Source organism: Triturus cristatus, chromosome 2_1 (assembly GCF_964204655.1).
Source record: "Triturus cristatus chromosome 2_1, aTriCri1.1, whole genome shotgun sequence".
NCBI lineage: Eukaryota > Metazoa > Chordata > Amphibia > Caudata > Salamandridae > Triturus > Triturus cristatus.
In genome coordinates this window covers 124960265-124974106 of record NC_140581.1, presented here as the reverse complement: position 1 = coordinate 124974106, position 13842 = coordinate 124960265, and the positions used below count along the sequence as shown (strand labels likewise).

At 48.5% G+C, this 13842-nt stretch overlaps 1 protein-coding gene across 6 annotated transcripts in view; it reads right to left on the bottom strand.

Annotated features, from left to right (window-relative positions):
- Positions 1-13842, bottom strand: part of UBAP2 (ubiquitin associated protein 2) — a 1669217-nt gene that overhangs the window by 157269 nt on the left and 1498106 nt on the right. For all 6 annotated transcript variants that reach the window (XM_085628825.1, XM_085628795.1, XM_085628777.1 and 3 more), the window contains exons 24-25: positions 1349-1448; positions 937-1044 (exon numbers count right to left, since the gene is read on the bottom strand). In XM_085628825.1, coding sequence (XP_085484951.1) covers positions 937-1044; positions 1349-1448 — 208 coding nt within the window. The remainder of the gene's footprint in view (positions 1-936; positions 1045-1348; positions 1449-13842) is intronic.

The following is a 13842-nucleotide window of genomic DNA, read 5'->3' as shown; positions in this document are numbered from 1 at the left end:
TAATTTGAACTTTGAATAGAAACCATAAGTAGGAATAAGAATATGCATACAGCAGAGTGGTTTTGGAACTACAGTAATAGTCACTGACCAGGTATCATAACCTGTTGGTAGTGCCAGCGAGAGACAGAAGTCATTTCCAATACTGAAGACCAATGTTAGGGCACCCAGTATCAGATCCCTCATACTGTTGCAAAAATGGGAGATTTATACATATTCACTTGGCACCAGGTTGAATCACTGTAGCTCCATGTAAGTCAGACACTATATTAGAATATAACCCAGAGAAATTAAAAAATACACTGAGCACAAATCCCCTGGCAGCCCAAGCAACGAGGCCAGGAGAAAAACTTGGAAGAACAAACGCAGAATTACATAATCACAATACATTCTTCTTGGTCAATACACAACATAACTTTAAACTGAAGAGTGAGGAATAGGCAGGTGGATATGGGAAAGTGAAAAATCAGAGAGCAAACCATGCATATTTTGACTCTCTATGAAGTCTTCTAATGCCAACAATAAAATAGTACTGTTTCCAGACACTTAATGTGACGGGAGAAGAACAAGAAAATAAATAGTGAGTGAATTGAGCCCAGACACTTCTAGTCAGCAAAATATAAGCAACTGAAGAGCGTGGCTTGTAGGAAAACCAGGGAGGCTGGCTACAACTCAGGCAGATGAGCTGCATTTCCCTTGGCTATTAACACATGAAGCTGCGCAAGCACAGTTGTAAAATGGTACGAGGTTACCCCAACCTGAGAATGAAAGGGAGATAGACACTTAAAAAAAATCCTTTTTTGAACCGGTAAAGTACATGGATTGCTGGATATGCCACATAATTGGGTACTAATTGCTTTAAGGAAGGTTTGTACTCAAATGCTGAGTAGCAATGGCAACCAGGTCAAGAATTTACACCTAATTTGCCTAATTCACTACCTTTCCCAGGGCCAGTACCGGCAGATTTGTTTTGTGCTTGAGATGACCCACTGTAGACTCCTTTGCTGTAATCGCCTGCTGCACTGACCTGCGTCAAGTCATCATACCCTGCCAATGGAAAGGGAACAAAAAAGAAAACCATTAAACTTCAAGTAGTGAACCACAAAGATAGGTGACATATAGCACTCCAAGACTGTTCATTTTGGCACATGCAACTAATGACAGTTTGCTAGCAAATCCATCGGTAACATCAAAGCAAGCATCTGCAAAAAAAACAACTGGAGTTCCATTATGAAAAAAAAGTCAAAAGCTACGTGTTGGGGTTTTACAACACTTTAGGAGCTCAGTCTCCAGTATTCTCATGTCGCGGACAATAAAATGGATAAACTTAGATAAGAAAGGAGAATCTCACCTGTCCCATATCCATGCTGCCCATATGCACTGGGCTGCTGAAAAGGTGTGGAAGCTGCACTTAAATTTACCCCATGTTGTTTGGCAGATGTGGGTGGTACCTTGGATATAAACATATAAAGAATAATCACATTTTTCTAATCGCACATCCCCAACTAGCAAGATCACCAAGCTAATTTAAATTTGTTAATTCAACTTCTGCAAAGAAGAACAAATGCAGACAGTACATACATTTTGCCTCAGGCATTATACCCATTATAATGACAGCACTAGATACCAATAATCAGCAAGGTAGTTCTGAGTGCACCTAGAACCCCTTAACTGCTGGGGGGGGGGAGCTGGGGGGGGGGGGGAAGGACCTGGTATTACGCAGCAGACCGAGATGAAATGGAGCCCATATGCCCTTGGGAAGCGCTGCAGGAAAGACTGTTGCAGCATATTGTTCCGACCGGTCCTGCAGTATACAACATCTCACAGCACCTCCATCACAGTCTGAACTCTTTTCTGCATCCACATCATGATTACAAGAATCTTGGCTAACAGTAGGACAGAAACAGGTTGGCTGTCCGATGGGGGTATCTCTGATGTATCACCCAGTAGGGCAGTTTGGAGTGTAGGGTCAATGGGTAGCCCCACAATCTCAGAGACCACTGAGAATATGCCCAGCCAATAAAATGGAGGAAGTTAGCATTGGGTAGTTCACAGCGGACACACCTGGCATTGACACTCCCATTAAATGTAGCTATTTCCTCAGGGGTGTAGTAATATTGGTGCACACACACACACACACACGCACCCCCCCTTACAGATACAGGTAAAAAATAAACGGCCCCCTCAAAAGTCATGTGTTCCATTTTTTCAAACCGTGTCAGGGAAATTCTACTCCCGCTGCCAAGTGTGTGTTTAAAGAGCAACAGACCTAGCCATGGCTCTACCATAATCGGTGGAGCCAATAGCAGACTTAATGGTAAACTTTGCCATATCACAGCCATCCCATAAAGCATAAGCAGCTCTGCCAAGACATAAAACGTGTTTAACGACCTCAAGGCCGAACTAGCTGAAGAAAAAGATAATTCGGCCACACAAATCCAACCACCTGGATTCCCTACCCTGTGGAAGCAATGGAGCAACATCTGGATCCAGCATAGCCGTAGCAGCTTGCACCACGTGCCCCTTAGTGGAAGGGTGTCATGAAAGACAGACAGTGTCGTCCGGAGCAGGACGATGGGAAATGGCATGATCAACAGAGACCCCGGTCACTGGCCTTGTCCAAGTTCCAAGTCAAATATCATACAGAGACTCTCCATAGGGCAGTAAGGGTTCAACACCGGTTTAACCCTGATGAAGTAGATCCACTAAGGGATCAGATGACAAAGTTATGGAAGGAAGTTTTAATTGCAAGATATTGGATTCTCCCTTCAGAACCTCTGCATAAGCTACACTAGCCTCAGTCTCCATTCATGGCGGAAAAAGCAGGTCAGAAACAGGAGATGGTTGCAGATCACCATCCTCATCCAATGTAGCCCAAGGAACCTCTATAAGAGGCTGAACAGGACTAACCAAGCAGTCTACGTCCCCGGCCTCACCGACTCCGGAAACACCTTGCAACACTGGGGCAACATCAACAGAGACAGCACCGATACCTGAATGCAAGGGAGAAGATGCAGGAACCGCACTGTCTAAAACCAGCGTCTACAGCGCCCAACGTCATCAGGCAGCGTCGTATTTACTTCAACGACCTTGTCTGACGCCACCAGGGACACAGCTGGAAGCTGCACCGGGCTGTGTAGCGACGCCGTGACGACCCCAGGAACAGTCGTGGATCTCAACTGGCGCCAATGGCAAACCAGTCGGCATGGGCCCTACCTCCTTTGTAGAGCATGGTAGTATGCCTGGATCTGGGTCATAGTCGCCCCAGTTCCAGGATAAAGAGGGAGGTGCAGGGTTGATCCTTGTGAGACGTCCTCCACTAAATAACGGGAAGAGTGGGCAGAAACTACATCGTGAAATGGAGAGGCCGAAGGCCCCCACGACCTGGATCCCTTACGACTGGATTTTTGCGACGTAGGTGAGCGACGCCCATGGAAACGGCACCTTGACCGGTCCCGGGCAGGAACCTCAGAGCAGGAAGGAGATAATCATCACTTGGACTAAGAAAATAGAGAACCGCGCTGTCAGAAGATTCATCCCCCTGTCTGCAGGGCTTTTGGCTACAGTCGTTTACAGGCGTCGCACTCCTCGGAATCGTAATGCTCCCCCAAGCACCTTATGCAGATGGAATGGGGGTCCGTAGCCGACATCTGTCGAGCACTGGACTTCCACGTTTAAAAACCTGAAGGCATAGGCACACTGTCCCCAGACACCAAAAGGTGGGCCCAAAAATGGTCTGAGGAACCGCTATTCGGGATCCACGTTGCAGTGTGGAAAAGAAGGAACTGATGTCACGTATGCCGGAGTAGACATATGACTCCACTGACGTCACATCCGGAGTCAACATCAGCACACATTCTTAAGATGCAGCCCCCAGCACACAGAGGTACTGGTGGAACAATTTCTGGGTCCAGTCTGGAGCCTGGGGAGGATTCAAAGTTAAGGTATCGACCCAGGGATAATAGATGGCTGAACCAGAGGGGCACTAGCGGAGGACCCACAGACTGGAATCCAAGAGGCACAACAGATGGACCCATGGGGCCCACAGGCATACAAAGAGACTAATGCTTGCGTAAAAATATCTCAAATCATGTGGAGGAAAACTGAGTAATCCGTACCAGGTACTGCCGGCCCCAACAGAAAAGGGTGCGTCTGAGGCACAGACTTAGCTGGGGACAGAGAAGGGGTTATGGGCTAATGTGGAGTTGATGAATGAGCCAGTGGTGATTGGATCACTACAAATTCAGGCTCGGAGGAAGATTTGGGTGAAAATGACTTACCTTTCGATTTTGATCTCTGTGGAGAATAGGTCTGTTTCTTTTTCAAAGAAGGAGACTAAGAATGGGAACAGGTTTTTCACAGTGTATGCTGTTGAAATAGACTCATCTGCAGCCCAGGCCATAAATAACTTGGCATCCCTTTCCTTTATTTCTTTACGCAATATTCAGCAAATATAAGAGAAGGATTTGGTATTGTGGTTGATACCTAAACTCTTAGACAGTCCTCATGAGGCTCAGTAAGACATTTGTTTGTAGCAAGCGCTACATGGGTTGAAGCCAGATTTTTTTAGGTGGAAACAAACCCAACTCAGCATTAAGATGTATAATTTTTAAAAAGTAAAAGGAGTTTCAGCTCTGCATCGAAAGGCACAGAAAAAAAAGAGAACTTCTGTTGGTGCGCTGTTCTAAGTCCTCTATATTCACCAGTGACAAAAATGAGATGTTATCCCTTACAATGTTTGAGCCAGCGCCCCCTACTGTCCTGAGGAACTATGCTCAAATTTTCCAGATCCATTCTGATGCCTGGAGACAGTCACAATTGAGAACTCTGCATATAGAAGTATCTATCAGGATAGTGCATAATTGTCAAAGCCTTCAAAACTGGCTTGACAGCCCTCAACACATTGATGGTTTGATTCCATCACGACTAGCTGGGACTGGTAGCTCAGTTGGATAATGGATGCATATACTACAGGGATCTGTGCTTGACCTCATGGTAACATTTGACTCCTGGTGGGATCGGAGGATCGTGGCCATGTTGAGTAGCTCGGAATACTAGACTCTTCGTGCCCAATCCAGAGCCACAAGAATGACTAGGGCTCAGGCTACTATATACGCAGCCCACGGCGCACGTCACGGTAAACAATCATCGCTCCGCCTCTTTTCCCCTTTGTCGTGGCACGAGGCAAGGTTGCCCACTGTCGCCGCTCCTCTTCGCCATGGTGCTGGAGCCGCTGGCTGTCTGGATCAGGGGGGGGGGGGGGGGGGGGGGAGGGGATGGGGGGGGGATCCGGGTATAAGGGGCATAAAATGGACCAGTGACAATGAGAACCGAATATCGCTCTACGCGGACATCTTGCTATATCTGGCCTCTCCAGCACGCTCGCTACGAAGGGTGTTGCGTATCTTTCATATATTTGGTGCGCACTCAGGGTATCAGATAAACTGGTTCAAATCCCAGATGTACGCACCCTGGGGGGAACCCCCATGCAGTCCTAGAGGTTATGACATTCCAGTAGCAACACAAGGTTTTCGATATCTGGGCATTTTTATTACATTCAACGGTAATCTTTTTTATGGGCGGAATCTGAAGGTGCCCCTGTAGCGCTTGAGGTCGGACGTTACGCATTGGCGATCGCTGCCCCTTACTCTTTTGGGACACGCTTCCCTGTTTAAAATGCTTGCCCTCGCGCGTTTTCGCTACGCGTTGCAAAATGCTCCCAATCTTGTTCCTGACTCCTATTTTTTTGCAAATTGAAGAGGTGGTGCGGGGATTGTTGTGGGAGGATCGACCTCCACGGATTGCCATGAACAAACTCACCATGGGATGGTATGACGGAGGTATAGGGCTGCCGGATCTGCGCCTCTACTATCAGGCATTGCAGTTGACGGCCATTAACAGATGGATGTCTGGACCGCACGATGATCCTAATTTTAGAACGGACCATTGGCTTATGGGGGGGGGGGGGGGGGGCTACAATAGGGTACTTTATACGAACCACCGGAAGTTACAGTTGACCGGCTCGCACGGTAGAAGTATGGCATGGAATCCAGCGTAAGCTGGGGTGGCATAACCGCCTAACAAAGGCAACTCCTCCGTGGGAGCCTGATATATTGGGTCGCCTCAGCACATGTCCAGGGTTTGATACACAGTCGGTATCTCCAGGGTTGGGGACATGTGGGTGAAGGGGAAAAAGGCCACATTTGCTGATCTTCAAGCTAAGTACTGCCTTGCACCGTCGGAGACTTTTAGGTATCTCCAAATTAGCCATGCCATTGACTCGGCCCTCCCAAAGGGGACTCCCCTTCCTGATTTCTCCCTGCTGGAGGACCGACTATTATAAGATCCAATGGACTGCAAAGCCATCTCCCTAACATATAAAAAATGAGTGAATAACCAAACTGACCCAATGTTGCAACTACGGTCGAGCTGGGAACATGATCTGGGGGATATTGACAATGAGGACTGGAGAGAGGCACTCGCTTCTCCCAGAGAAGTGGCGATCCCTAGCGACTTTGACTGGTCCAGCTCAAAGTGCTCCAAAGGGTCTATTTTGATGCCAAATTACTGTTTAGGCTAGGTAGGAGACCTGACCCGCTCTGCCTCCGACTATGCAACCAGACCGGCTCATTCACACACATCCTCTGGGACTGCCCTCACATACAACAGTATTGGACAGACGTCACTCGGCAACTAGCCAGGACGTGTGGCAAACCCATTCAACCATCCCCCAAATTTTGCCTCCTCAAAATTTCGGAGGCTACGGACCTCTCACAGGCGGAGCAATCGTGGGCCATGATGGGATGGACTATCGCCAAACGCAATATTGCCCAAAAGTGGGGGGTGGGCACGACGCTACTAGTAAGGGACTGTGCGAATGACATGGACTATGCCATGATTGCCGAAAAAACGGTGTTCAAGGGGAGGGGATGCCCCAAAAAATGGGACCACAAATGGGGTAAGTGGAACAAATATAGGGGTGACATTTGCATTTCTCCTACGGTGGAATTAAGGAGGGAGAGACGAACATCGATGGACAGACTGGGAGAGTCTATGGTGACCTCCATTCCAGGTAGCCAATAATAGGATGCAATTGAAGTTGGACCAGCCACTTGTTTCGTCATATTACTGACCCTGCAATAATGTTGTAAATATAGAAGAAGAGACAACCTCTGAGGTTAGCGGATTTATGTACTCCTGATCATGTTGCGAAATACTGTTGTGATCTTGTCTTGCCAAAGATGACTGTACACTGCCTCGAACCGATGCATTTTTGTTATCAATAAAACCAGTTTATATATAAAAAAAAAAAAAGAATGACTTGGGCCCGGTCGCGCTTGATCTTCTTCAGGACTCTGGGCAGAAGTGGTATAGGCAGCAAGGCGAATAGAAGACCGCAACTCCACTCGCGGCGAAAAGCGTCGCCTAGCGAGTGCCGCCTTGGAAATTCCAACGTGCAGAACCACTAACATTGGTGTTCTTTTGGTGGCAAATAGATCTAACCAAGGCACTCCCCATTGCTGAAAGAGGTCTTGTACCACCTCCGAGTGATCCATCATGCACCTGCAGCTGAGTTCGCCCGCCCAGGCGTTCAGGGAGCCTGCCAGGTGTTGAACCACCACGGATATGCCTGGATGTTCCAGCCATGTCCAGAGGCGGACGGCCTCCTGACATAGGGTCCACGACCCCACCCGCCTGGTTTGTTGCAGTACCACATGGCGGTAGTGTTGTCCATGAGCACCTGCACCACTCTTCCCCAGACAGAGGGAAGGAATTCTTTGAGTGCAAGACGAATCGCCCGAAGCTCCAGAAGGTTGATGTGGAGCCCGGACTCGGCCAGAGACCTCTGATCTCCCCCTCTCCCATGTGCCCGCCCCATCCCAGAAGTGATGCATCGGTCACCAATGTGAACTCTGGTTGAGGAAGTAAGAGGGATCTGCCGTCGACCCAATCCTGGTTCGTAAGCCACCTCTGCAATTGGAATGCAGTGCCCTCCGAGATCTGGACACAATCTGACAGATTCCCCTGAAGTTGTGCCCACTGGAACTTCAGGTCCCACTGCAGAGCCCACATTTGCCACCTGGCATGGTCCACCAGCAGGATGCAGGAGGCCATCAGACCCAGCAACATGAGGGTCATCCGGAAAGAAACCAGGGATAGAGGCAGAAAGATCGGAATCATAGCCCGAATATCCCAGGCTCGCTGTTCGGGAGGATAAATCTGAAACTGCGCTGTGTCCAGAACTGCTCCGATGAAGAGGCGCTTCTGAGAGGGAGTCAGGTGTGACTTGGACACGTTGATGGAGAACCCCAGCGAATGCAGGAGGTCGGCCGTAGTCTGGAGTTGGGAAACAACAGCCTGGGGCAAGGCCGCCTTCAATAGCCAGTCGTCGAGATAGGGAAAGACTGGAACCCCTGATCTACGCAGATGAGCTGCGACCACCGCCATCACTTTTGTAAACACCCGAGGGCACTTGTAAGGCCAAAGGCGAGCATGGTAAACTGAAAGTGCTCGTGGCCTACCGTGAACCGCAGGGTAACGCCGGTGGGCCGCAGGACGGGGATGTGTAAATAAGTGTCCTGCAGGTCCAACGCTACCATCCAGTCTCCAGGGTCGAGGGCAGACAAGACCTGAGCAAGCGTTAACATTTTGAACTTCTCCTTCCGGAGGAATTAGTTGACGTTCCTGAGATCCAAGATAGGATGCAGGCCTTTGTCCTTCTTGGGCACCTGAAAGTAGTGGGAAAAGCAACCATGACCTACTTCTGGGACAGGAATGCGCACGATGGCTACCTTGGCAAGAGTGCCAAAACTTCCTGTTGGAGAAGGGCCAGATGGTCCTCCGACACGCGATGGTACAGAGGTGGCATGGAAGGAGGGGTAGTCTTGAAGGAGAGGGAGTAGCCCCTTCGGACTATCTGCAAAACCCACCTTTCTGACGTGACGGTGCGTGTGTGGGAGAGGTGATGGCGAATCCTGCCGCCCACTGGCGTTTGGTGGCCCTGAAAGGTCGGACTAGGAGGGTTTGGAGGCTGCTCCAGTGGGGGCTGTGGTGGACTGGCCCCCAGAACCACAGTGCTGGTTCCCTCGTACCTGGCCGTACAGAGGCTTAACAGCTTGCGCCGGCCTGTGGCTCTGAGCGGGACGTGGCGGGGCACCTTTCCGTAGCCACGAAAGGCAGACTGCAAATGGTGGGTGGTGGAAAGGCCCAAGGACCTGGCCGTAGACCGATAGTCCTTAAAGCGCTCCAGCGCGTTGTCTGCCTTGTCACCAAAAAGGCGATAGCCATCAAAGGGCATGTTCATAAGAGTGGATTGGACATCCCCAGAAAATCCAGTCGACCTCAACCTGGCGTAGCGTTGAAGGGCTACTGATGTGGAAATCGTCCTGCCTAGTGAGTTGGCGGTATCCAGCCCACAGCGGATGGTAAACTTCGCTACGTCTCTCCTACCCCGGGCACTGGGGCAGCACCTGCGCTACCGTATCCCACACAGAGAGGGTGTAACGGCCCAACAGACATGCCGACTGCAGTCCCAAGCTGGAGGAAGAAAACATCATCTTCCCAAGATCATCCAGCTTTTTGGGTTTTCTATCTGGTGGAGCGTTAGAGAATGCGCCTTTGGAAGTGGAGGCTTGTACCACCAAGCTCTTGGAGTGGGGTGTTGGGTGAGGAAAGTGGGGGTTGGCCGGGCAGTGGCGTCAGGCAATCATCCTGTCCACAGGAGCCCCCGTGTTGGGCCTGGACCAGGTGCTCAAAAGGATGTCCGTGAGGGCTTCATTAAACAGCAGCAGGGGCTCCGAAGAGCTCGCTGCCGGTTGAAGCACCTCTGTCAGGAGGTTAGTCCTGACTGCCACCGTAGGTAGCTCGAGATGGAGAGCCTCGGCTGCCCTATGCAACGCCACTTCGTATGATGCTCCCTCTTTCGTAGTCACGGTAGGAGAAGACAACATGCCAAGATGTGGTGAGGTATCCAGACCACTGGCTTGCCCCAGTTCCTCTGTCCAGTCCGGTTCATAACCTAGCTGGTCGTTCAAAGGGTCCCCATACACCTCCCAGTCCTCCTCACCCTCCTCTGGCTGACAATCTGGTCTCAATGAGCCAGGGTAGAACAGGGGCACAAAAATACCCATCGGTCTGACTGACTACCTCGAGGTGTAGGCCGGGTTCGACGCTGGCTGGGGACACAGCCGACGTCGGCTGCGGACGTGGTGCTGGTGGAATCGGCACCGGGGGAGGTGTAACAAGGTCAACCGGCGCCGATCCAGATCCAGGCCTGGATCCAAGGGGACCCTGCGGCGCTGAGTTGGGCTGCCCAAAGATGGCGTGCATTGCTTCGTAAAAGTGACAAAGCTGGGAAGGGGTACCTCCCTGTCCCGGGAAGGGGGGAAACCTGGAGCCGTCCCTTCGGGCTGCGCATGCGGAACAGCGGGAGGGGCACCACCCGCATCCCTCATCGCGTCGGCCGGGGAGAAGTCGAAGAGCAACAATGCTTCTTCGACTTCTTTTTGTGCTTTGGCTTAACTGACCCAGAGTGCGAAGATATGGTGTTGGCTCCGCGACCGGTCCCTCGACGACCTATGCGACCGGGACCTCGAGTGCAAGGAACTAACTGCCGGGCCTAGAGTAGCTTTCGGGACCGCTCCTGCAAAGACTTCGGGGCCATGGTCCAGCAGTCAGAGCACGACTTGGGGTCGTGGTGGCGCTCCAGGCAGTAGAGGCACACGCGGTGCGGATCCGTCACCAACATCAGTTGGTTACAGGAACCGCAGGCCTTGAACCCGGGCATCCCTTGCGCACCAGGAGTCGACGGACTCAAAAAACGAAGTCGACAAAAGTGAAGAAAAAAGTCAGTCAAAAAGTGACTGGAGGTACTGCTCTCTCCTGATCTGCGCTTGCTGGCGCGAAAAAAGAAAGAACTGACGTCAATGTGCGAGGGCAGCGTCTACGTAGCTACCGCAACATCATCCCGGCGACCATGACGCCGAACGTGGAGTTGACTGACGCCAACTTCAAATGCACAGGGGTACTGCTGACAAAAAAACTTTACGGATCTAGTCTGACGCTTGGGGGTAATTCTAAGGTAAGGAATCTATAACCAACTTTCTTTCAGTTGAATTAAAACATAAATAAAATACACTTAAGTACAACAACACGAGAAAACCAGAGTTTATCTAATGCATCTTTAATCTACATATACTTACTTCCTTTATGCATCCATATACCTTCCATGTACTTGGATCTATATATTTATTACTCTTCTCCTAAAAAAGCATATTCAATGCACTACCCTATTTCCCATCCTATACCTCTATTAATCTACATATACTTCTCTCCTTTATGCATCAATATACTTTCCATGTACTTATGGATCTATATATTTATTACTTTCTTCTAATTCAGCATATCCAATGCACTACCCTATTTCTCACCCTATCCCTCTCTCAATGTATCTTCTACCCCAACTTTGACTCATCTCAAACCGCTTTCTACTACTCTTTCCAATGCACTATTTCTCATCCTATACCAATCAATATATCAATATATCCTTTACATCCACTATCATTTATCCCAAACCCCATTCCACCACTATGATCCCCAAAATAACCCTTTCTAGACTCTCCCCTACTTCCTTGCATCATCTGACACCTTTTACTATACTGATCCCCAAAACAAGCCTTTCTAAACCCTTCCCTCTGACTCTCCCCCTCACATCCCTTTTTACTCATCCCAAGCCTCCTCCTACTGCTATGACCTTCAAAACAAACAAAAAGAGCCTAAATCTGTCACTTTTCTATCCCTCCACTATCCTTTTCAATCAAAATAAGACTAACATGTCCACTTCTCAAATTTCATATTTCACTATATTAATTCACCACTAATCCTTTATAGGTTCCAGAGTAGCATGCTACTTACCGAAAAAGTGCTTCAACACCCCAGCAAGGGTAGCAAGCACTATATAAATGCAAAGCTTTTTCCCACTTCTATCCATCCGCTACCCTTTTCAATCCAAATAACTGAATAACATATCCATCACTCAAATTACTTTCATATTTCAATATACTAATTCAACAATAATCCTTTACAGGTTCCAGAGTAGCGTGCTACTCGCCGAAAAAGCGCATTGACGCCTCACCAGGGGTAGTAAGCACTATATAAATGCAATTACAATATAATAGGCTACAATGGCCCTAAACCATGTAAATAGTAGCATATATATATACTTTTTAAAAAAAAGACAATGTTGGAACCCAGCCAATCAGCTGCCAGCACCCTCTAGAACACTATTAGCAGAGGCAGTATTACCCAGATATTCTAAGCAGAAGTGGGAAGTAAGAATCACAGATATTAAAGACAACTTCCTCTAAGGGGAGGAAGTCGGGTTGCATGTGAATATATGAAAGATATCAATACTGGATAACCACAGTTACAGTTAAGTAACTTACTTTCTTATCCAGTATTTGGGTATCTTTCATAGATTCACATGCCTGAATCAGAATAGCAAGCAGTAGCCAAAATTGTACTTTTAGAGGAAGGAGGGAGACATGTAAGGCATAACTCCCCAAGTTACTGAAATAAACAGTGAGATTTGTAACAATGTATATACTCTGGACAACTTAGAAAAAACATGGCTAGAAACTAAACATGCTGCGCCAACATACTATAATAATTATGATGTATCCAATGAAGTGTATAGTAGAATAAAATAGAACACTTAAAAGAGTAAAAGAGTGCTTAACTTCCAGAGTTATAAAAAAAAATGTACATTAGCAACAGACATTAAGAAAAGATATGTATTTTAAGTAAGATATAAAATTCCTCTTTTATCAAACAAAGAAGCCTACCTTAATTGAAGGGATGATGCAGTACCGCTTAGCCCACAGCCACATCCTCACGTTGTGTAGATTGGAGACAAGAATGCTGCGTAAAAGTGTGGACACTTTTTCCATCGTAGCACGGCAAATCTTTTCTAGATTTACGCCAGCAAACAGAGCTGCCGATGTAGAAACGGCCCTGGTGGAGTGTGCTTTAGTTCTTCTTGTGAAAGGCTTGTCAAGGCAGAATTGAATCGCAGGAGACCCATCTGGTAACAGTTGCTTTAGTTACTGCTGTTCCTTCAATGCCTTGTCCGCAGGCCACCAGCAACTGATCCATCTTTCCTGTCTTTTGTTTTATGCAAGTAGAATTTGAAACACCTTTTTTCATCCAGCGTGTCCAGACCAGGTGGGATTCATACGCCATCGCCAAGGGGCAAATAATATCCGACGAGTGGCCCACCTGGTGGAAAAGGTCCAGCGGCGTAACATCCCAGCATGTCTCTTTTCGCTAGACGTTGAGAAAGCGTTCGATAGGATGGACTGGACCTTTCTCTGAGAGGTACTACAGAGGATTGGACTTGGTCTAGTCATTTGGTCTTGTATCATGGCATCCTATGTATCCCCGTTGGCACAAATCAGAATCAATAAACTCCTTGCCCCCCCCGTTCACATCAGTAGGGGTACCCCTGCCAGGGATGCCCATTATCCCCTCTTCTCTTTGCCCTGGCAGTGGAGCCCATAATGATAGCCATTCGCCACTCTGCTACAATCAAAAGTATAACATTTGGAGGCGACGAGCACAAAATAGCACTATTCACAGATGACCTCCTGCTCACACTGACAAATCCTGGGAGCTCCCTTCTTGCAGTTCTCTCATTGCTCTCTCAGTTTGATCGTGTCTCAGGACTTAAAATTGATGTGATGAAATTGCAGACATTGAACCTAACGCATCCCCCTTCTTAGGTTCTCGAACTATGCTCTATCACACAGTTCCAATGCGTTCCTCACTCGATTCGGTACCTGGGCCTCA